A 21,693-nucleotide genomic window follows, 5' to 3' on the forward strand; every position below is an offset into this window, starting at 1 on the left:
TTCCCCAAGAGCCAGGAACTGTTTCTCACCCTGGATCTGGAGCCAGTACCCCCCAAACCCACCCAAGGAGGGCTCCCGGGCCCGCCAGGTGGAGAAGGGACCTCTAGTGAGTGTTCCTTTGTAAATATAATACATGGTTTAAAAGCAAGCGTGTTTAATGATTAATTTGCCCTTGCATTCGCGGCCAGTACAGCTACTGGAAAAGTCTGTTAATGTGTCTGGGGATAGAGTGGAAATCCTCCAGTAACATCTCCATAAAGCTCTCCTGGATGTACTCCCAAAGCCTTTGCAAAAGGCTTCTCGGGAGGGCAGCCTTATTCCGCCCTCCATGGTAGGACACTTTACCATGCCAGGTCTGTAGCACATAGTCTGGAGTCATTGCATAACAAAGCATGGTAGTGTATGGTCCCAGTGTTTGCTGGCATTCAAGCAACACCCGTTCTTTATTGTTATCCTCAGGAGAGTAATGTCATTCATGGTCACCTGGTTGAAATCAGGGAATTTTATGAAGGAGACATTCAGAGGTGGCCGTTCCTGCTGGGCTGTGTGCCTATGGCTGCACAGAAATCTTCCCTGCTGTTACCCACGCGGTAGTGGGAGGGGTGAAGCAATCATCCCAGAGAATTGGGTGTGTGGGGGGTTAGTTGGGTTTGTGCTGCACGTTAACCTGAAAACCGCAGCCCCTCCTTTTAAATGGCCAACCCAACGGCTGCTTGGTATGGGAAAGGAGGGCGCTGCTGTTTGAAACCATTTCCACGTTATGAAGGTTAAAGAAGCCAAACGACTGTGGCTTACCATGGCTGCCTGCAAGCCAAATTCTGTTGCCTGCCGGCCCTGCATGTGCGATCTCTCACACCGTACTGGCAGACCCTCAATAGAAGAGGCAAAATGCGACCTTGTCCCGAATGCACAGGTGCTATGTAATGTTAACAGCAAGGTTCACCCTGGAAGAGTCAACCCATTGTTCTCTAAAATGTGTCTTTTTAACTACTACTCTCTCTTTTTTTTCCTCCCGCAGCTGCAAATGTTTCAACGCTCACACTGTCATCTCCGTCCCCGAGGCTAGCGAAGATTGGAAGGTGAAAAAAACGCACTCACGATGAAATGTTCTCTGAGCTCATGCAGTCCTCCCGCACTGAAAGAGCCCAGCAGAAAGCGTAGAGGCAGACAATGTCAGAGTCCAGGAAAGCACAATATGAACGTGAGGACAGGTGGCGGGCTGAAGATAATAAGTGGCGGGTTGAAGATGATAGCAGGGGAGGCTCTACCAATTTTGCCGCCCCAAGCAGTCACTGCCGAATTGCCACTGCCCCACCAGCGGCAGAGCTGCTGCCACATTGCCGCCATGCCTGGAAGAGCAGAGGAGCTGCCGCCCAAAAGCCACCACGGGACAAGGACTGCTGCCCCATTCTGAATGCCGCCCCAAGCACTGGCTTGGAAAGCTGATGCCTGGAGCCGGCCCTGGATGATAGGTGGCATCAGCTTGCTGACAGAAGGCAGGAGTCAATGCTGAGGCTGCTGGAGGATCAAACTGATATGTTCCGGGATATATTTGAGGTGCAGAAAAGGCAGCATGAGCACAGACCCCCGCTACAGCCCCTGTGTAACCAACCACCCTCCTCCCCAAGTTCCATAGCCTCCTCACCCAGATGCCCAAGAACGTGGTGGGGGGCCTCCGGGCACCCAACCACTCCAGAGGACTGCCCAAGTAACAGAAGGTTGGCATTCAATAAGTTTTAAAGTGCAGTGTGGCTTTGTCCTTCCCTCCTCCCCGACCCCTCCTGGCCTACTTTGGCAGTTATCCCCCTATTTGTGTGATGAATTAATAAAGAATGCATTAATTTGAAGCAACAATGACTTTGTTGCCTCTGCAAGCGGTGATTGAAGGCGGGAGGGGAGGGTGGTTAGCTTAAGAACCTGAAGAGAAGAGAAGAGAAGAGAAGAGAAGAGAAGAGAAGAGAAGAGAAGAGAAGAGAAGCATCATTGGCTATGGAGCAAGACTTTTGTTCCCTCCCCAGACTTTTGTTTCCCTGACTTTTCAGAGGTCTATATACTCCATTATGTCTTCCACTTTTTGTGCACCCCCACCCCCCCAGCTGCCCCTGAGTTCACAGGATATAATATAATCACAAATAATAGTTCTATATGCTGACACAACTTAGCCCATCCCCAGTGTTTCTGAAATTAAACCCCTAGCATAAAATCGAATCGAATAGGGATGGGAGGGCTCAGGTATGTAAAGTTAAGGGTGTGCTGAAATGCTTTGCTATACTGGAGCATGAGTTTAGTGCTACAAGCTATATTGCAATTAGGGGTGGCTCCAATTAGGCAGGAAAACAATAGACAGCAATAAAACAATGAAATCCAGCATCTGTGTTCTGTTTAAGTGGTACACTAATTACCAGCTTCTGTGTATGAACACGTGGCATTAACTATAAGTATCACAGTGTCTTCTCATCACCATTTGGTTAAGTGGCAGAACTAGTTTGGGACTATTCAAAGCAGAATCTAAGGTCCTGCATTCAAAACAAGCAAACAAACAACTTTTCTTGTTTGAATTTAAAATTGAGCTGCCAAATTTTCAAATGGGAGTGCTGGTGCCTTAATGTAGGCACCTAAATCCATATTCAGACAGCCTGAATTTTAGAGGCGCCCTGAACACTTGCCTTTCTCAGTGCTTTCAGCACCCTGCTGGGCTGGCCCTGGAATCCACATTTCCCTAACACAGACTTTCCCCTTCCAATCATCCCACTCATCTTCCTCAGCAGCTGAGTGACCCTGGTCACTGCACATTGTCCCTTAGGGGAACTGCAAGTGATTTCACACTCAGGGTGACTGTCACGCAGTACGTAGAGCCAGCACAAGGCCTAGGCATCGCTGAAGTGCCATCTAGACCCTATTGTGAAGGACTAAGTAGGACTTCAGAGATGTCTCGGTCCTGTGCTGGCCCTTTGCATGGGGGTGAAGTGCATCCTCAGCACATCTTGGACCTGGTTATTCCATGTACTGAATCCAGTGAAGGCACTAGTAGCTGACAGTGTTCTGCACCTCCTAGGAGGCACTGAGCAGCTCGCAGTATTGGGCCATTGGTTGCCTTTGATCTCCATCACAGCTGGGCTACAGAGGCTTACAGTGATGAATTCAAGCATAAACACCAAGCAACAGACATAAAACTTCAAACAGGATGATCAAGGCTTATTGTTATCTTTTATTTGGCCTCATTTCCATGCAGGCAGTTCAGCTGGCTCTTTGCCAAGGAGATTATAATTGACCCTAGCCAGTGACAGTGGTGTCTTAGTTACACAGTAACCACAGGGGAACCCTTTAAAAATCACACCTTGTTGTCTTCAGGTTAAAGGAAACCAGGTCCAAAGAACTTCTAGGCAAGGTGAGAGCTCAGAGGCACTTCCCGAGACTTCTGGTCACCATGAACGCTCTCCTAAGTGCAGTTCTGTGTCTGTGCACCCTGGCAGCTTTCTCTGACTGTGTCACAGTCCAGGTAAGAGTTTTTTAATTCCTCCTGCAGCCCCAGGTGCATCACATAGGGCTAAGCAGGATTAGCCTGTGGCAACAAACTGGAAAATACCCGCGCTTCTGACAGTCTATCATTAGTTTAATCTTTAATAATACCCCAAAAGGGCAGGAAGCGATGAGCGTGCAATATGGCTGGTCATGCAGGAGGTAGCTACTGATTCGCTAACTTTGACCAAATTGTGTAAGGAATAAATTCCAATGTGAGCGGGCCCAGTTGTGTAGCGCGTGCCAATTCAGGAACAAAACCCCGCCCAATGTTTATTTTAAAAAACCCAAATCAACGAACCAAAAAATAAACAAACAAAAGACGTGACATTGGCAAGCCACCACCTCGTTCGCTTTGCCTGTGTTTATATCCCTTCCCCACTCCCTGTCACCCTGCTCATGTGTTAAAGCCCTTCTCCACATTCTGCGCCAGTCCTTTGCATTTAGGTTGTAAGGTCTTTGAGGCAGGGTGTTTCTCTTACTCTGTTTGTTCAGCAAAATGGAGCTTTGATCTTGATGGACCCTCTTGGTGCTGCAATCAATAATACAAATAACACTTATAACCATGATCATAATCAGTTTCTTCCTCTGCTAGGCAGGTGGCTATTGGCTTGTCCCCCTCTGTCCCCTATAACTGCAGTAACCATGATGCCCCAGGTATTTCAGTACATAAATTTGGGTTTAACAGGTCCCTGGGTTTGATTTTAAACTAGTGCCTGAATTTTTTCAGAAATAACTGAGAATGTAGAAAGGTGCAGTGAGATAAAACTCAGCAGGCAGCCTATGTGTCAGACAAGGGGCAAATCTATTTAGGAAAGAGGTGGGGAGGATAAATAATTTGGGATTAGAAAAAAAACCCATATACAACACACTAACTTAATGACCAGTATCACAAAGCCTAGTCAAAAATATCTAATAAAGCATAAGGTTTCCTCAAAATCAACACTTTCCTTCAGGAAAAGAGGGATTTTGGCTGAATTTTCCATTAGGAAAATCTAAACAAGTGTTTTATTCAGGTCAATATTAATGTATGTGTCCTCCTGAGCTGCCGCAGTGCCTCATGGGAGTTGTCGTTTGGGTGCCTCATGCTCCCATTCTACCCTATAGGCCATGGACAGAGTACATTTCCCTTGATGCATCATGATGTCTTCCTGTGGCACATTGTGGTGCATCGTGGAACCGCCATGGTTCGGTAGGCCTGGTTACATCAGGGTATGTCAGCACTTGCTCACACAAGTGATCTGTAAGGCCTGCTCAGGCTTATGTGGCCATGGTGTGACTCCTCTGCTCAGATACATGTCAGCATCCTATCTCACCCTCCTCAGATGGACAGTAGAAGTGCAGAGGGTGGCTCTCATCCGCCTCCTGATCCTACTCCTTCCTGCTGGGGGTTGTTTGGCAAAGAGAAGCAGGTCCCACGAGGGATACTCCATAGGACTCTCCTCTCCTCTCCCTTATCTCCTCAGGCACCTTCTAGAGGCTGGGATTATATAAATGTTTACTGTCCCGAGTATAACTAATCTTACACTGGTATATCGCACCTTTCTATCCAAATGATCACAAAGCCACACAAACACTATGGGTGACATTCAGCCATCTGCACAGGGCAGCATATGCCTTATCCACCACTGTCATCCCTTAGTTTGAAAGCTTGCTTTCCCTCTGGTCAGGATAAATGTCACCACAGAGACATAGGCATCACCTCACTTTACACTGAAATGCAACCATCTCTAGGGTGAATTAAAACACGCCACGATTTCAGGACCAGAAGGGACTATTGTGATCATCTAGTCTGACCTCCTGTAGAACACAGGACACAGAACTGACCTGAAATAATTCCTGTCCGAAGTAGAGCAGATCTTTAAATAAAAAACATCCAATCTCGACATTAAAATGATCAGTGATGGAGAATCCACAACGACCCTTGGTAAATTGTTCCAATGGCTAATTACCCTCACTGTTAAAAAGGTATGTCTTATTTCCAGTCTGAATTTGTCTAGCTTCAACTTCCAGCCATTGGATTGTGTCAGACCTTTCTCGGACAGATTGAAGAGCCCATTCTTAAATATTTGTTCCCCATATAGATATGGATAAACTAGGGTCAAGTTGCCCCTTAACCTTCTCTATGTTAAAACTAGACAAATTGAGCCCCTTGAGTCTATTACAAAAGCCAGGTTTTCCAACCCTTTAATCATTCTCATGGCCCTTCTCTGAACCCTCTCCAGTGTATCAACAGCCCTTTTATAGAGCTCCACAATAAGAGTAGAGCAGTATCAGTAATAAGTTGACATAACTCTGCACCGTTTTTAATGCTTTGCAAACAGCAGTCAGGAAGTGAAGGGAAACTATTGTAAATAAATGGCAGAAGGTGGCAATCCTGAACCTGGCTTCTCCTAACACAACGGTTATAACCTGTAAAGGTCAGACTGCCATGCTACATCAGGGGAGAACATAGGTCAGTTCATTAGAAAAAGGAGTCTGAAGGCCAGGAGATGACAATGCCAGCTGCTTTGCTGACTCACTCTGCAATCACTGGACCTCCCTTGTGCTTCATTCAGCCAAGCTGAGATAGCCGAGTGAAGAGCCCGAGATTCTCTGGAAGCTGAAAGTGCTGGGGATGTGGGTGAGACAGGTGGGGGATCCTGGGACAGTGGCCAAGGTAAGTGGAGGAGAAGGCTGGAAAGGTGTGTGCAGCAGTGGAGGAACTTTGGGAAGTTGACTAATGCATTCAATGGGAGAATATCACCATGTTTTGTGTCCCACATCATCTGAGCAAATACCCTGTGTTGTCATGGATGCCTCCTCCTTCTGTGCACAAAGGAATTTCCATAACAGAACAACGCAAGGCTCCATCTAATCTAGTAGCCTGAATTTAGCAGTGTCCAGTGCCAGATGGTTCAAAGACACGTATAAAGTTGAGTTCTCCTGCATGCACCAGTCTTTATCCAACTGCCCTGGAACAGTCAAGGATTTCTGTAGCTTGGGGTATAAAATCCAGGGAATGGACCAAATTGTGGCGTTACTTTTGATTTACACCAGTGTAACAAAGAGTAATTTGGCCCCATCAGGGACTAGATTCTGCCACCATTGCTCCTGCTGAGTAATGTCACACTTCATGAGTATCCCACTGAAAATAAAGGGTCTATTTGTGTATTAAGGTTCTGCTCAAAGGGGGTAAAGATGGCTGTATGGAGACTTATGCTGGGATATCTGGGCTAATGTGTGGGCTTCTACTAAGGTAGCCTTCTTAGAAGAAAGACTTAATCCATATACAGGGCTCTAGGACTCTCAAACTGCTGTAGACTGAAGAGGGACAGAGTGAGTTTCAGTGTGTGTCTCTCTTTGGCAGGTGGGAAAGTTCTCATTCTCCCTGGAGTCTGTGAAGAAGCTGAAAGACCTCATGGACAGTTCTGTGACCAGGAATCCTCAGCTGCTTAGTGCCAGATCCGCCCCTCTGTGTGCCAGCCCTGACCTTCCCACGGAGTTCCTGAGTCTCTGTGACACAACAGACGCTGACCAGATATTTCAGGATTTACGTAGGTGTTTACTGTTGGTACCCTAGAAGCCAGCCATGTTCAGTAGGGAAAAATCCTGCCCTAAGCATCCCACAATGCTGCTTTGCCTTTCCACTCTCAGCACACTCTACTCCCCACATGCCCCAACGCTCTAGTACCCTGTGAGTCTCCAGGCTGAACATTGTGAGGCCATCGGATTCCCACTACAGTGTGGGGTTTGATTTCCCATTTCTCTCTCTGTCTTGGGGAGGATTTTCTCCCAGGAGAAATTCAGTGTTGATCAGCTGCGTGCAGCTCTTTCACTTCCTTCCCCTTGTGGTTCATGTACATTCCCTCAGAGACTCTGTCACCCTCCAGGAGGCCTGTGTCCCACCCCTCAGAGCAAAGGGGCTCTCTGTTTGGCTGTGAAGTGTGACAGGTATGTACTGACCAGGCACCATGGCTTGGAAGGGTCTGTGGTACTGTCAGCAGTTGGAGTGCCCCTGGCATTAGAGGAAAGGGAGAAGCCAGCCCTAACCTTATCTGTTGTCTTTGATTTTAGAACCCATTGCAAGTTCCCCCGAGCTTTGTGAGATTTGTGCTTTTGCTGCATGTGCCGGCTGTTGAAGAGAGTCTTCCTCAGCCTCCAGCCCTGGGAGGTATTACAGCAGCACTGCTCCAGCGCCCTCCATTGCCCTTCAACCTCCGCTTTCTGCTGACCCGAGAAGACAAGACAGTGACACTATGACTCCTTCCATCTTCTCAACACCTCTCCCTCATGGCAGCTTCAGTATTGCCAGCACTGAACATTGAAAATCATTAGCCAGACCCCACCTCACAAATAAAAAATGATAAATCTGGAGGGGTTTTTTATTTGTCTTCTAGTTTCTGAGCCTTAGGGAACACTCCGGCCATGTTTTAGACATTTTCTCCTCTACTATGAGGGACGGAAACTTAAGTTTGTGTTTTAAATGATAGACTCTCACATAATCACTTGACTCCAGGAGCTGGTGCTTTACAATACACCAAATATCACAAAATGCACAATAAATTCAGAAGAGTTGGCAACACTGCTAAACCACAGAAGAGCCAGCAACATGGTGTTCATTCTTATCTGTCCACCAGGCCTGCTCCCCACTCCATAAACCCATCATTTATTTATTAGGGAACAGGCAAAGCACTAATTTTCTTCAAACATACACTTCAAACCTTCATCTATTTTGAGATTTTAGCTAGAAATTAAACCTTCATTGAGCACTGAAAAATCTTTGGATGAGGATTTTTTAATTCCAATTTTAGGCCAAGACCGGGAATAGAACCATAAGGGCCAAAATTAAGCGTGTCAATAAAAGCTGTCCTCACGAACGCCCCAGTCCAGAAATCTCATTGGAACCTGATTCTGCAAGATTCTCAGGGTCAGGGCCTGATCCTGCAGGCTAGCTGCCCATACTTGATCACAAATAATTTCCCACGTCAATGTTTCCTTCGGAGCACAGGTGAGCAAATAACTGAGGTTTTGGTTTAGTGGCTGAACCAAACAATCTGGTAGGGGTTGACCTGAAACATATTTTTCATGTTTGTTTTGTTTTTTCTCACTGAAAGGAAAAAAAACAAAAAAGAAAATGTTGTTGCCCATCAAACTAAATATTTTGTTCAAGCCAAAACAATTTTTTTCTATGTTTTCATTTAGTTTGCAAGTGATTTTTACGTTTCCTTTTTAAACACAAATCTAACTCCACTTGGAAATAAAACATTGTTTCAGAATAAAAAGAATGTTTCCTTTAAAACCTGTTGAGATGAAACATTTTGACTTTGGGGAATTCCACCCCCCACCCCCAGCTGAAACTGTCGCCTGAGTTTGACCCAAATTCACAAATAGGTTTGGTGGACTGCATTTTTCGGTGAATAAAATATTCATCTGAAAAATTTCAAGCCAGCTCAACTCCTGCGTCAGGACCAGCCAGTCAGAACAAAATAGAACAGCACCATGGCAGCAACTGCTCCTCCATGCTGCAGACAGACCCACACATCAGGAGTTAGGCAGAATGGATAGGAAAAGCATTACACATTTTTCAATTAACTACCCCAATGGGCAGGTGCCTACATCATCTTTAGCCCCCTAGGGGGCTGCGTCAGTAGAGAGCATGAAGACTGATGAAGCCTGGAGAGGGAACGGCTCTCTCCCTGCAGAAGTGGTCCCCCCAGCTCAGGCTTTGTGGAAAATTAGCAGAGCAGTGTGTGGGGCAAGTGTCGACTGACACTGCCCAGGCTAGGCATGTCTCGTGGAGAGATGATTTCAGCCTTCTATCTAGGTCTCTTTGTCCAGCAACTTCACCAGCACCAAAAAAATACAATTAAATGAATTGACAAGGGGCTGAGGGTCAGGACTGTCCACTTGTGGAGAAACATGGCCTATGGCCAGCATAAGTAACATGCTGTATTTCTTTTCTCTGCCTCTGCATTGTGTGGGAACTATGCCAATAATGTGAGTTGTCTTTCTTCAGCTGACTGGCCAGTTCCACCCTCCCCTCTGAGTGGTCCCCAAGGGGAGTTCTTTCACCTTTCTTTCTAGTGAAGATTCACCCTCACTATTTACTCTCAGAATTTGAGAACATGGAGCAGAGAGAGCAATAAATGATTGTGTAAAGCACGCTCATGCAAACTTGAATTTCATGCATAGCAGCTTATAAACATAGTCAGAAGCCTTCCCACACACACTTTCCACAAATAAACAACACCACGTCCTCTCCCTTTAAAACTATTGTAACATTGCAGTCTGCCCTTCTGGCCTCCAGCCATCCACAGGCTCTTTTGTCTTCCAACAAAACAATCCAACCTGTGGCCTAAATTCTATTTTTGTGCAGAGACCTAAATTCTATTTTACATCTCTGTCTTGGACCTCTCTCCAAACCAACGTTCAACCCCTGACTCAGATAGGAATGACAAAAAATATCATTTTGTGTTTATTCAGGAAACCAGAGATGTCTTTTCCACATGCATTCATAGAATATCAGGGTTGGAATGGACCTCAGGAGGTCATCTAGTCCAACCCCCTGCTCAAAGCAGGACTAATCCCCACTTTTTTTTTGGCCCCAGATCCATAAATGGCCCCCTCAAGGATTGAACTCACAACCCTGGGTTTAGCAGACCAATGCTCAAAACTACTGAGCTATCCCTCCCCCCTAAAAATAGCGGGGGGGCTTTGAGGCTCCCAGCCGGTCTTGCGGAACAAGGGGCTACTACCGTTTACATCATTATTTACAACATTTCAAGCAATCATCTTGAATTCATTCAGCTGCACACCTTCTCAAACCTAAAGCTTAGTTACCTTTTCTCCCCCAGAACCTCAACATACCCTGGTTTCAGGCTGACCTTGTGTTATTCTAATCTGATCAAAGCCAGCAAGTATTGGAAATCTGATAGGAAAGCAAAGATTTGACAGATTTCCCTTCTAAATTCCAGACCAAAATAAGCTTCTAAATTTCCTATTTATCCAAATTACAACTACGCATGGTTCCAGACCACCCACATGTTACCCATTGCTAACCAGGATAGGTGTGAATGACCAGTAGCATAGAGATGTCACAGAAGGAAATTCATATTTGGACGCACACATCTGGAGGCAAAGCCAGAGTCATGAAAGATTTAGTAAAGGAGGAAACTGAAACCTAACGTGGATACCTGTGAATACAGGAAGCGCTTGGATCAACCTTCAACTGAGACTCAGCAAATAATAATGTGTGCAAGTCAGCAAGACATAAATATCAAAGGAAAGTTGGGTTTTATTTTCCATGCAAACAAATGAGGGTACCTTGATTTGCCTAATTCCAAACATTGTGAGATAGACACTTAACTAGAGTATCTGTGCTTTGCAGGGTGGGTACACTATAGCCAGACTTTGATACTTAGACCTGCCACAAAAAGCCAGCTGTTAATGATAATGTTAATTACAAAAGAAACATTAGTTATTGTGTGCATGAATGAGTGTCAATTTTCTAGTATGAATTTGTGACCAAAGTACCACTTAACCAGAAAAAATATCCACTGACAAGTAAGAATGTCCGGACTATTGTTTATTTATTTACTTATTTTTAACTATAATGCTTCTTTACATCTTTTTCTGTAAGTGGGAAATAACTTGCTGATATACAGAATATGGTAAGTGAACAAGACTTTATTTTTAGCCACACAAACCTTAACAAAATACAGCGATTTGTTTTACAATTAAAAAATGCACCTATTAATATATACAGAAGAACAGCATAACAATGTACAGGAGCTGTTATCTCAAAACTATTGAGATTAAAAATTACGGTGATAAAAACCAAACCGGGTGACACCTGACAAGGATGTGTATTGTACTCTGTAAATGTAGAAAAATTGTGTTTTCCTCATGTATATTTCAACTGCAATTACACCACAAGACCTGGATTGTGTGAAATATTAAAGTGTACCTGCTTGTTGCAGTATTGAGAGGTAAATGCACAAGTTATCACTACAGTCTTATTACTAAGAAGTCAGTGAAGGTGCAGCAGAAGAGCAGCAAACGCAAACGAAAAAAACTAAGGCTCACAGATCTCAAATGGCAGAAAATACACCTATCCCTAGATGAAATTATATAGCTTTATTATAAACACATCCACATCATAGGGGTGCACATACATGTAACACCCAGGAAGACATATGCACACAGCCAGCACAATCTCATGCACAAATCCTTTACTATACGTACATAACTTAAGCAGTAAAGAAAAGATAGGAGTGGTGTGAGGAGCCTAGCAACTAACCATCAACTTGCCAGAACCCCACCAGGCTATAGAAAGGTCTCCCTTGAGTAGCCTCTTGCATCTTAGAAAAACAGATACCACAAAGAAAGGGAAATGTCCTGGAACCCTGGATACCCATAGACCAAACCCAGGAACAATGAGAGTGGCTTGCTTCTAAGCTCAGGGGCCAAGCACTGCCAAGCAGAGAAAGAAACTGCTGATGCTGCCCTGGGCAGGAGGAGAAAGCCCCCTTGCCGGTGGTAGATCGTCAGTGTTCTGCAGCTCAGCATCTATGCTAAGGAATTTATTATTGCTGGGGTCAGGTCACAGGTCCTCCTGGGAAAAATTCTTGGGGGGGGAATATTGGATGGGGGGGTTGCAGAGGGCGGCAGGGCAGGTGGTTGGTTCAGGCTGATCAGCAACATTAAGACAACTAAATGGACACTGAACCAGTCCTGTCTTTAACCCCACGAGTGCAGGTGAAGACAATCACACGCAGCGTTAGACCTCACAAGGTTTTTACAGGAGATGATATGATTCCCCAAGCCTCCCACCCATCCTAACAAAGCTTTGAGGAAAGTGAAGCCGTGACCCTGGCGTGGATGTTGGGAGGGGATCTTCTTCGTGTTTCTCAGGGCTAGTCTACGCTAGACGCACTACATTGGCACAGCTGCACCGCATCTGGTGAACAGCTCTCTCATCAGCATAATAAATCCACCTCTGCAAGAGGAAGTCACTGTGTCGGCGGGAGAAGCTCTCCCACCGCTTAGGTCGGTGTAACTCACGTTGCTCAGGGGGTGGCTTATTCACACCCCCGAGCCACATAAGTCATACCAAAGTGGGTGGTAGTGGAGACCTGGCCTAAAAGAGAATAGCTTTGCCAGTGCAAATGATGCTGCAGGATAAATGCAGAGATTGCAGGGCTTGGCTGGCCCCCTATACGTGGTTTCATCCTTCCTCAGCGACAACCAGCGCAGGCTGCATTGGCGCAGATTTCGCATATATCCATGTCTTGGACAGCCACGTCTGTTCAAAAAGAAAAGAGAATATTTCAGTGATACTGTCAGGGCATTTCTGGAGGGGAATTGAGCAAGCACATCAGGGGACATAGAGACTCCTTCTCACTGCTGCTTTGGGAGCTTTAATAGTCACCCAAACGAAACAACAAGGGAAACTGCACCTTGTAAAGTCTGAGCTGAAGAGCGAAATCTTTTACCAATACACTGGGGAAATAGTTATTCAGGGACTGAACCAGGAACACTCGGTAGCCCAAACCTGTGCTGTACAGAACCAAGATTTATCAAGTTTAAAGCCAGAAGGGACTATTAGATCATGTAGCCTGACTTCCTGGATATCCCAGGCCGTTGAATTTCACCCATTTATCCGTGTATTGAGCCGATTAATTTGTGTTTCACTAAAACATCTCCAGAAAAACATCCAGACTCAACCTGAAGCCATCAAGAGATGGAGAATCGATCACCTCCCTTGGTACATAGTTCCCGTGGTTAATCACCCCTGCTGTTAAACATTTTGCCTTATTTCTGATTTGAACATGTCTGATTTTAGCTTCCAGCCCTCAGTTCTCATTCTTTCTCTGCTAGATGAAAGAGCCCTTTAGTACCTGGCGCTTGAGCTAACAGCTAGATTGTTCTCACATGTTGGAGTCTGGATTTGGTGACATTCAGGATACACATCTTTCCTTTGGACTGAGAGAGTCTAGTCCGGATGGTGCTTATCTGGGAAGGGCCACTTATAGCAGTCTTGATCTAGTGAGTTGTAGTGTTAGAATTTTTTTTCTGCAGTGCTCAGAGAGCAAATAAAATTCAATGACAAACATTATAGGGTTTCATGCAGGAATCACTGGGAGAATTTTCTGGCCTGGGCTATGCAGGAGGTCCGACTAGATCAGGGGTGCCCAACCTACAGGCTGTCTACGGCCCACCAGAGGATTTCATAAGGCCTGCAGTCTGTGTCAACACAATACACTAACGGCCGATTCATTGGCGTTTTGTCGTCATGTTTACAACGTTTTAGTTTACACAAATGTGTAAACAGGTTGGTTCTAATTGTACAGTATTGTATCTAAATACATACACAACAAGATGAACGTAAAATAGAAATCAGTACAGGTGACTGTAAAGCTTATTAAAAATCTATAGAATCTGCATGGCACACACAAGGGTGTGCTTAGGGTTACATGGCCCTCCAGTGTAAGAAGGTTCGGCACCACTGGACTAAATCATCACAATGGTCCCTTCTGGCTTTAAACTCAGCTAAGTTGTAGCAAGAACAATTCCCCTGGGGGAGCTATCCCCTGGTCGCTTCAGCTTGACTCAGGTAACTCCTGCATCAGCAGGTGTCACTACAGAAATCTCTGTGCTAGCTAGTGTCAACCTCAACACTGCCGCAGTCTCTACAGGGACTGCCTGCTGCAGAAAGCTCATGGGTACGCTATTATCAGCTGCTCTAGCAGCAGGCCGAGAGCCTAGGGGGAACAGTGCAGTTCTGTTTCTTCTGGCTGCCGCTCTCAAACGTTTGCGATTGAGCTACAGGGGCAACACGGGAAGCTTGAGAGCAGGCATTACGTACTCAGCCTGTTAAAAATGGCAGGTGCATCGTCCCTTTGACATACGGGCTGAAATTCTTCGGGCAGCTCCGGGTTTGCACACACAGAAATGAAATTTGTCCTAGCCATCATACGGGGACTGGCTGTGGTGTTCACAGCCAAGAGTTCCTTCAGCTTCTTCACAGTCTCTAGCGGGAACGAGAATTCCCCCTCCTATTTAGAGAGAACCAAAGCAATATGTCAAGCAAAGAGTCATTACACAGATCCCTCTCGCGTCACCAGAAGCCAGTGATGCCAAAACACGTGCACAACGTTACATTCCAGTGGGAAAGGATGGTGCTCGCTGTTGAGTTATTTTGGAACCGCAGGAGGGGGCCTGTTAGATTAGCACTCACTGTGGCCCAATTGGCAGTTCTTCAGTACAGAGACCTTTGAGATCACCTCACCATGTGACCAAGCTGGCCAATCAGCTAGCCAGAGGCTTTCTACCCATCGTACTGAACAGCAGCAGCTGCATGCAATATTGCACTTATCCCTGCCAGACCCTTCAGCTAAAAGTCTCATCTGCTCTGGAGTGTGGACAGAGAATGAAGAATGTACCCACTCCATGAGGAGGAACCCTGTCCTTTGCTGTGGTCCAAAAAGAGTCCTGTATTTTTATGTAAAAGCTGGCCCAGCCCTGTGGTGGTGACTACTGTTTCTACTCAGCTTGGTACCAGCATCAGACGATGCTTAACAGATAGGCAACACTACGCATTTGCAGTCCAGTGGGAGAGGGATGGGTAGGTAGGAGGAAACAGACTAGGTGGAGTAGCAGGGCTTGGAGGAGCAGAGCTTGACTCATCGCCCCCTTCCTTTCCCACCAGACAGAATGTCTGTTCCTGGGCTGCAGAGCGGCCAGATTTTAGAATGGAAGTTGAAACATTTATTTGAAAATTATTTCTGTTTACACTCCACAGACGCCACATGCCTCACAAAGCATCTTTTATGCATCTCTGCAATGTGCCATCAAGATCTGTGCCATATGTCAGGTACTTTGTTTACCCTACACAGCCCTTGAAAGCACATTGCAAAGTCACATGGATGTCAGTCACCATCTTGCCGAAGATGCTTTGTTGGTCATGTGGCTTCAAGGACATATGGAATGAAAGCAGGCAGAGGGATTTCACAAATGAACAGTGTCAGTGGGGTTTTTGCCTTGAGAAATCAGTTTGAACCTGGGGAAGCTGATCTGGCCCAAGCGAAAGGGCTAGAATCCTTTTCGCAACTGAATTGCACAAGCATTCAGGTCTCATGAGTGACAGGGTGAAGCCAAGATCAGTGAATATCAACACAGGGTTTAAAAAATACAAATGAACTTAACATTCTGTACAGTCACAGGTAATAGCCCTGCCCACGGGGCTGGGCTCAAAGTGCAAGGAGCTGGATGTTTAGAGCTGAGCTTCTTACACTCCTGCGTGAGTGTGTGCACGTGGCCACTCTTGGCAAGACATTTGGTTTGTTACTGGCAGTAGAATAAGAAAAGAGAACCAGGGGCAAACAGCACATTAAAGATATGAGAAAAGGCAAAAACAGGTTTTCAATTAAATGTGGCTTCATCGTGTATAAAAATAGCCATTGCTGCAGCCACAAGGCAGACAGGAAGTTGGAGATTTTTTTCCTTTCACAGAAAACCATCTGTTCCCACCCACAGTCCTTGAGCTCAGGATCAGCTTGGGAGAAAAGGAAGAGGTGACCTCACAATCAGCAGCACCCTGCCCCAGAAGGGGAAAAGAAGAGTAAAGCAAAGCGGAGCTACTGTATAACAGTTCCTGGCAGACCTGCCCTACACGCAGAGGCTTGATGAACAGCTGATGATATTATACACCTTGGCATTCCAATGAAGTTAGTGAAATGGCAATGGAATTCAGTGATCATGGGCTCCTGCTGGGGTCTGAGCACAGACAGAATTCTCTCTCTCTTGTTCTCTGTCTCTCTCGCACACACTCACCCGCCCCCTTTGGGTCACATTTGCAAAATAACACAGCACCCAACCGCTTCCCGTTGTTCCCAAAGGCCCCAAGAGTGCGTGCTGAGTACTTTTGATAATCTGGCCTTATTTACCACACCCCTTTTGATTTAATAGCCTTTAGGTCCATTTTTTATTCCCTATGTGACATTTGTGCAGGCTCTGTCACATAAATTAGCTGATTATTTGCAGGAGGAACTTCTGCCCAGAAGCAGATTAGCCAGGTGGGCCAGAAATAACTTAGCCCCTTCTGTGAAATAGGAGATGTCCCTAATCACTATGTCTGGAGGTGCCTGGCAGCAGGCACATGCCAGGCCACCATCAGGCATACACTTAGCACTTATAGTCCAGAACATCTCTCATTGGAGGAGTCCAAAGCATTTGTGCAAACGATCAAGTCTCACAAACCTAAATAAATACAAACCCCGTTATAAATAAAAACCCCATTATACAGATAAATGGAAGCACGGAGAAATGAAACCTGTGCATCCTGCTGAAGCTGTGGCATGGTGAGGATTAGAACCTATGAGTCTACTTTATAATCTCCTCTTCTAACCATGCTCCCTTGCATCACAGTTGATGAATCTGTAATAATTAAAGAACAGAGGCCTGAGAGCCCATGATCTCACCTGGACATAGACAGGCTGGGAGCTGGGCACCAGTATCAGAAGCATAACAGTTACTGGGAAAACAATGCCTTTCATGGCACCCGCAGGTTCTACTCCCTTTTCTTCTCAAGCTACGGCTTTTTTCTTGATTTGAGTGCTTCGCTCTCCTTTTCCAGTGTCTCTCTGGCTCCTTTTCTCTCTTCTCTCTGCTCCTTTGGATTCTAAATACTCAGTTCCTCTAGCAGGCAGGCCTGTTTCTTCCCAAATGGAAGGGAAGCTTTATAAGGCCTTCACACACCATTGACTTGGTCATTCATTAATCCAACCACTGATTGAGCAAATTTATTGCCAGGTAATTAACACTGAAAAGACTAATGGTTAACTACTTATCAACAGAGCAGGCCAGCCCCACCCATACAGGTCCCAATGTTTATGAGTCTCTTCAGGCCTGGGAAAGTGGCTATAGCACAAGGAACCACAAAATTCCAGCTCTTACGTGCCTAATCCCAAGGTACTGTCTGAACCATGTCCCCCCATGTGGTGTGTCCTTAATTTCCCGGCCAGCTCATGTGTCCGCAGCGTTCTGAGAACGAAAGAGGATTGGAAAGAGATAAGAGGCATTTGGCCACTTGAAGCAACTGCTGGTCACTTGGCTCACTCCTGGAACTCCAATGAGTAAGGAATGCAGTGAGGGATCTGGGGGATTTGAATGTGCTCAGGACCCGAGGTAACTGCAGTGGATGGATCAGTGAGTTTCTCTCCCTGCTGCTCTTTGAAGCACCTTACTAGAGTGCTCCCATATGCATGGTACAGCCTAGCCCCAGAGCAGCTCCCAGCCAGTGCAAAAGAAACAGTACGCAAGGAATGCAAAGGGATTGTGCAAGAATTTCTCATGGTCCTTAACAATGATACAGTCCTGGCAAGACTCTTTCCACCCTGTAGCCAGCCAGCAGGCTCTCCAGCTGCAGACCGACAAACCACACAATCCCCACAAAGTGAGCATCCCCATCAGGGACCTGCACCCGGTTCCTGTTGGGAGTGAAATCACCATGGGCCCTTCCTGAAATGAAAGGTAAAGTCCCCTGAATGGCTACATCAAGATGGCCAGCCCACATCAATCACACAGTATTGCTATGGCCCCAGACCCCCATGGGCGCTGTGCAAGCACAGCCCAAAGGGAAGACCCTGCCCCAAGGAGCCAACCATCTGAGTATAAGACAAGAGACAACAGGTGGACACAGCCAGATTGATGGGGGAAGGACAAGGAGACAGTGCTGGTCGGCATGGTGGCCAGGGGTCCCAGCACATTAGCAGCCTAGACACTGCTGAGCTTTTGTGTAGGCTTCAGGGAACAGGAGTATTTTGTGGAGGGCTCTGAAGGAAGCTAATGAGCTCATTTGGTGGGTACTCGTGGGGAGCAACCACCACACATGAGGGGCAGCCTGGGAGAAGGCAAAAGAAGTTTGTTTGAAGATGTAACAAATGGGCGATGCAGGCTGGTATCATGGGCCAGTCATAGGCAGGAGGTGGCCTTGTGACACTGAAAGAGAGATGACAAGTAGGGCGGAAATTGGCAGGGAAGCTGGCTCAGAATTAGGTCTTATTCCCCACCCCCCAAGCCTCAGCCCTTCCCAAATCTAATCGACCCCACACCTCAGCCCCAACCCACACCACACCACTGCCTACGTCCATAAAGTGTGGGCAAGGGGCCTCTTTCCTTCTCTGAGCTCCTGAAACTATCTCCCTTACCATAAAATAACCCCTTTGTCCTCTCCTACCAGCAACCTTCCCTCAATACTCCCTGCCCCACTCCCCCAGACCCTCTTTCCCCTTCCCAGGGCTACCTGTCCCACTCCCCCCGACCCCCTACTCTGCCCCCAGCAGTCCCTGCTTTGGAATATTCTGAAGGGGTCCAACAAGTTGTCGGGGTATGTGCTGAGCCCCTGGACTGACTCCTGGACGCCCCACAGCCCCTCATTCTCAGGTCTCTCCTGAACTTCAGGGCGCAGCTGAACACACCCACAGTCCAGTCTCACTTGCCTTTGGGAATCACCAGCATCTCTGCAAGGTGCCACAGGGCTTGGCAAAGAACAGAGACGGGTGTTTCTTTCTGGCTGTCCTTCTCCTTAGCCAGCTGCAAGTGTAAACAGAGTCAGGATGAGCTCCACCCTGCCATCTGGTGGTGAGGTGTGGCAAGTTGTGGAAAAGAACTTCAGGGGCTGATCTCATTTGCATAGGCACACCCACCCCACCTAGAATGAGGCTATAGCTGCCCAAATGGTCACTTTGGCTGCTGTGGGATCCCCAGTGTCTCTGTTATTGGGGCAGGAAGAATAAATTGTTATTACCCTGATTGTGGGAGTCAAGGACAGTGGAACTGCACTTGGCCTTTTGTTATGATGGAGGGACTCGCCATCAACTTAATAGCACTCGCTAGGCAAGGGACATGGTTTCCAAAACTCTGTGATTTGAGAGAGACTGGGAACAGGTGTTAATACTTGGTAGTATGGACCTTACATGCTAATTGCACTTCCTCCTCTCTCCACTGTGGAATATCAGAGCTAATTTTGATTCTATTAGGAGTCTAGTTACAGGCTGCTGAGCTGAATTCACTTTGGGCTAATGGTGTACCAGCACTGAGGCTCCCCTACTACATGCTGAAATCACAAAAGAGCTAGACTTACTAAGAGCTGAAATCACTGAGTGTTGTGTTAAGTAGTGGGGGAGCCTGAAAATATTTGGTGGAGCAGTTTGCGGGACAGCAACCGGTGTGGAGTGGAGCCGTTTGTGAGAGAGCAGAGCGGAGGCATTTGTGAGACGGTGAGTGGAGCGCTGTGGGGTAGTCAGCTTCAGGTCATGTAAGGTGTCCCTTACCTCTTTCCCCCCCGCCACAGGCACATTTTTACCCAGACCGGGGAGTAAAACCCTGCAGATAAAATTTTGGACTCTGGGGCTGCCCTTACCAGGGACAGAGACTTTTGGGTCGTTGGACTTTTGGGACTTTGGGTGATTTTGGGTTGCTGGACTCAAGAACTAAAGGGAAAGGACATCGCCCAATTTGCTTGGGGTGGGTTTTTTGCTCATGGGTTGTGTTATGAATCCTGTTCATGGTGTTTCCCCAACATAATGCCACATGGTTTCTCTCTGTCATTAAAAGGCTTTTTGTTCCACTCAGACTATGTGCTTGTGAGAGGAGAAGTATTGCCTCTTGGAGGCGCCCAGCGGGGGTGGTATATATTTGTCCCAGGTCACTGGGTGGGGGCTTGAGCCGGTTTTGCACTGTGTTATTGGAATGGAACCCCTAGATACTGAACCCGGCCCTTGTTGCTGCCAACTCGGACAGGCAGAAGGGTTACAAAAGGAGGAAGGGATGCTAATGCTATCACCTTGCCCCATGAACAGACCATGCCAGCTGCCCTTTGCTGCTGGTTTTTACAAGGCTGCCATGAGAAGTGAGGAGCGAGGTGGGGCACAGACACAAGGGAAAGGGGAGGATTGCTTGGAAAGGGCCCAGTCTGTATCCAGGTAGCCCACAAATACCCAGGGTAACACTGCAGTGGTGCCCAAGTGATTTAGGAGCATGTTTCATTTTCAGAAGTGACTTAGGCACTTCAGGAGGCAGAGTTTCAAACGTATTTAGGTGCCTAAAGATGCAGAAGACACATGAAGTGTGGATCCAAAATGCGAGCTGAGCAAACAAGGGGAACCTTTTTCCTCACCCCCATTCATTTCAATTCAGAAGGAATCTGACATTGCAGCTCAAGATTCAGACAACTGCTTGACCAAAAATGAAACAAAGGGTAATCGTCTCAGAGGCTGGGTCAACTGACTGACTCGAGTCATTCCCAGTGTGTCCTGGCTCTCATCTCCCCCTTGTGCTGTGTCCCCTAGATCAGCTGCACTGCAGCACTAGAGAACCACCTCCGCTTTCCAGCCCCCCTTCTCTGCTTCCTAGCCCACATCAGCGCCAAATTTGCTCAAGGCGTACTTCTGTTCTCCAGCTGACCCGCTGACTGCCACACTGGAGAAGTTCCCACTCTTGCTTCTCTCCCCCTGCACATTGCTCTGCAGCTAAGACCCAGACTTACAGGCCGCACCCATCTTTCCTCTCTTTGTCCCTCTCACGCGCATCTCCAAAGCTCAGATCAAGACGTCAGCATTACATGACATGGAGATATAGCAAGAGATGGAGCATTTTCTTGAGGCCTTCCCTTCAGGGGCTTCATGAGAGTCACAAGCTCTGACCAACAACGACAGACAGTAACAACATCAATGGTAATTAACGCTTAGTACTTCTCTAGTGCATGTGCAGCTGCCTGTGATGTGAGAAGGAATATCAGGCACTTTTCAGGCCTCTTGTCCCAACTTCCCTTTGTAAGGAGCTGGGAGAGAGATGCTCGCAGGTCCCAGAAACAGCAGGTGGGGCCGGGAATCTGGATTCTCCTTGCAGCTTTCTGTTGAGAAGCCTGGGATGGCTGCGTGCCCTAGAGCCCAATTCAGAGCTGCTCTAGGAGATGGTGAGTCAGATGGGCTCTCTGCATTGAATTGACCATGCAATGGTTTGCTGCACCAGCGCACGCCCTGCAGATTTAATTGCTCTGAAACATCCCATCAAACTGACTGTGCCCTGGTCTACACTAGGACTTTAGGTCAAATTTAGCAGCATTAAATCAATGTAAACCTGCACCCGTCTACACGATGAAGCCCTTTATTTTGACTTAAAGGGCTCTTA

General features: G+C 46.8%; 2 protein-coding genes across 2 annotated transcripts; one reads left to right on the forward strand and one right to left on the reverse strand.

Moving 5' to 3' along the window:
• Nucleotides 1-3,427: 3,427 nt before the first annotated feature.
• Nucleotides 3,428-7,640, forward strand: GUCA2A (guanylate cyclase activator 2A). Its single transcript, XM_077837384.1, has 3 exons — nt 3,428-3,499; nt 6,869-7,055; nt 7,576-7,640. Exons 1-3 carry the CDS (start codon nt 3,428-3,430, stop codon nt 7,638-7,640), a joined length of 324 nt encoding a protein of 107 aa, XP_077693510.1.
• Nucleotides 7,641-12,737: 5,097 nt separating this feature from the next.
• GUCA2B (guanylate cyclase activator 2B) lies at nt 12,738-17,057 on the reverse strand. Its single transcript, XM_077837045.1, has 3 exons — nt 16,983-17,057; nt 14,369-14,558; nt 12,738-12,805 (listed from the first exon to the last, which is right to left on the reverse strand). Exons 1-3 carry the CDS (start codon nt 17,055-17,057, stop codon nt 12,738-12,740), a joined length of 333 nt encoding a protein of 110 aa, XP_077693171.1.
• Between the last annotated feature and the right edge of the window lie 4,636 nt (nt 17,058-21,693).

This window comes from Eretmochelys imbricata, chromosome 18 (genome assembly GCF_965152235.1).
Source record: "Eretmochelys imbricata isolate rEreImb1 chromosome 18, rEreImb1.hap1, whole genome shotgun sequence".
Taxonomy (NCBI): domain Eukaryota; kingdom Metazoa; phylum Chordata; order Testudines; family Cheloniidae; genus Eretmochelys; species Eretmochelys imbricata.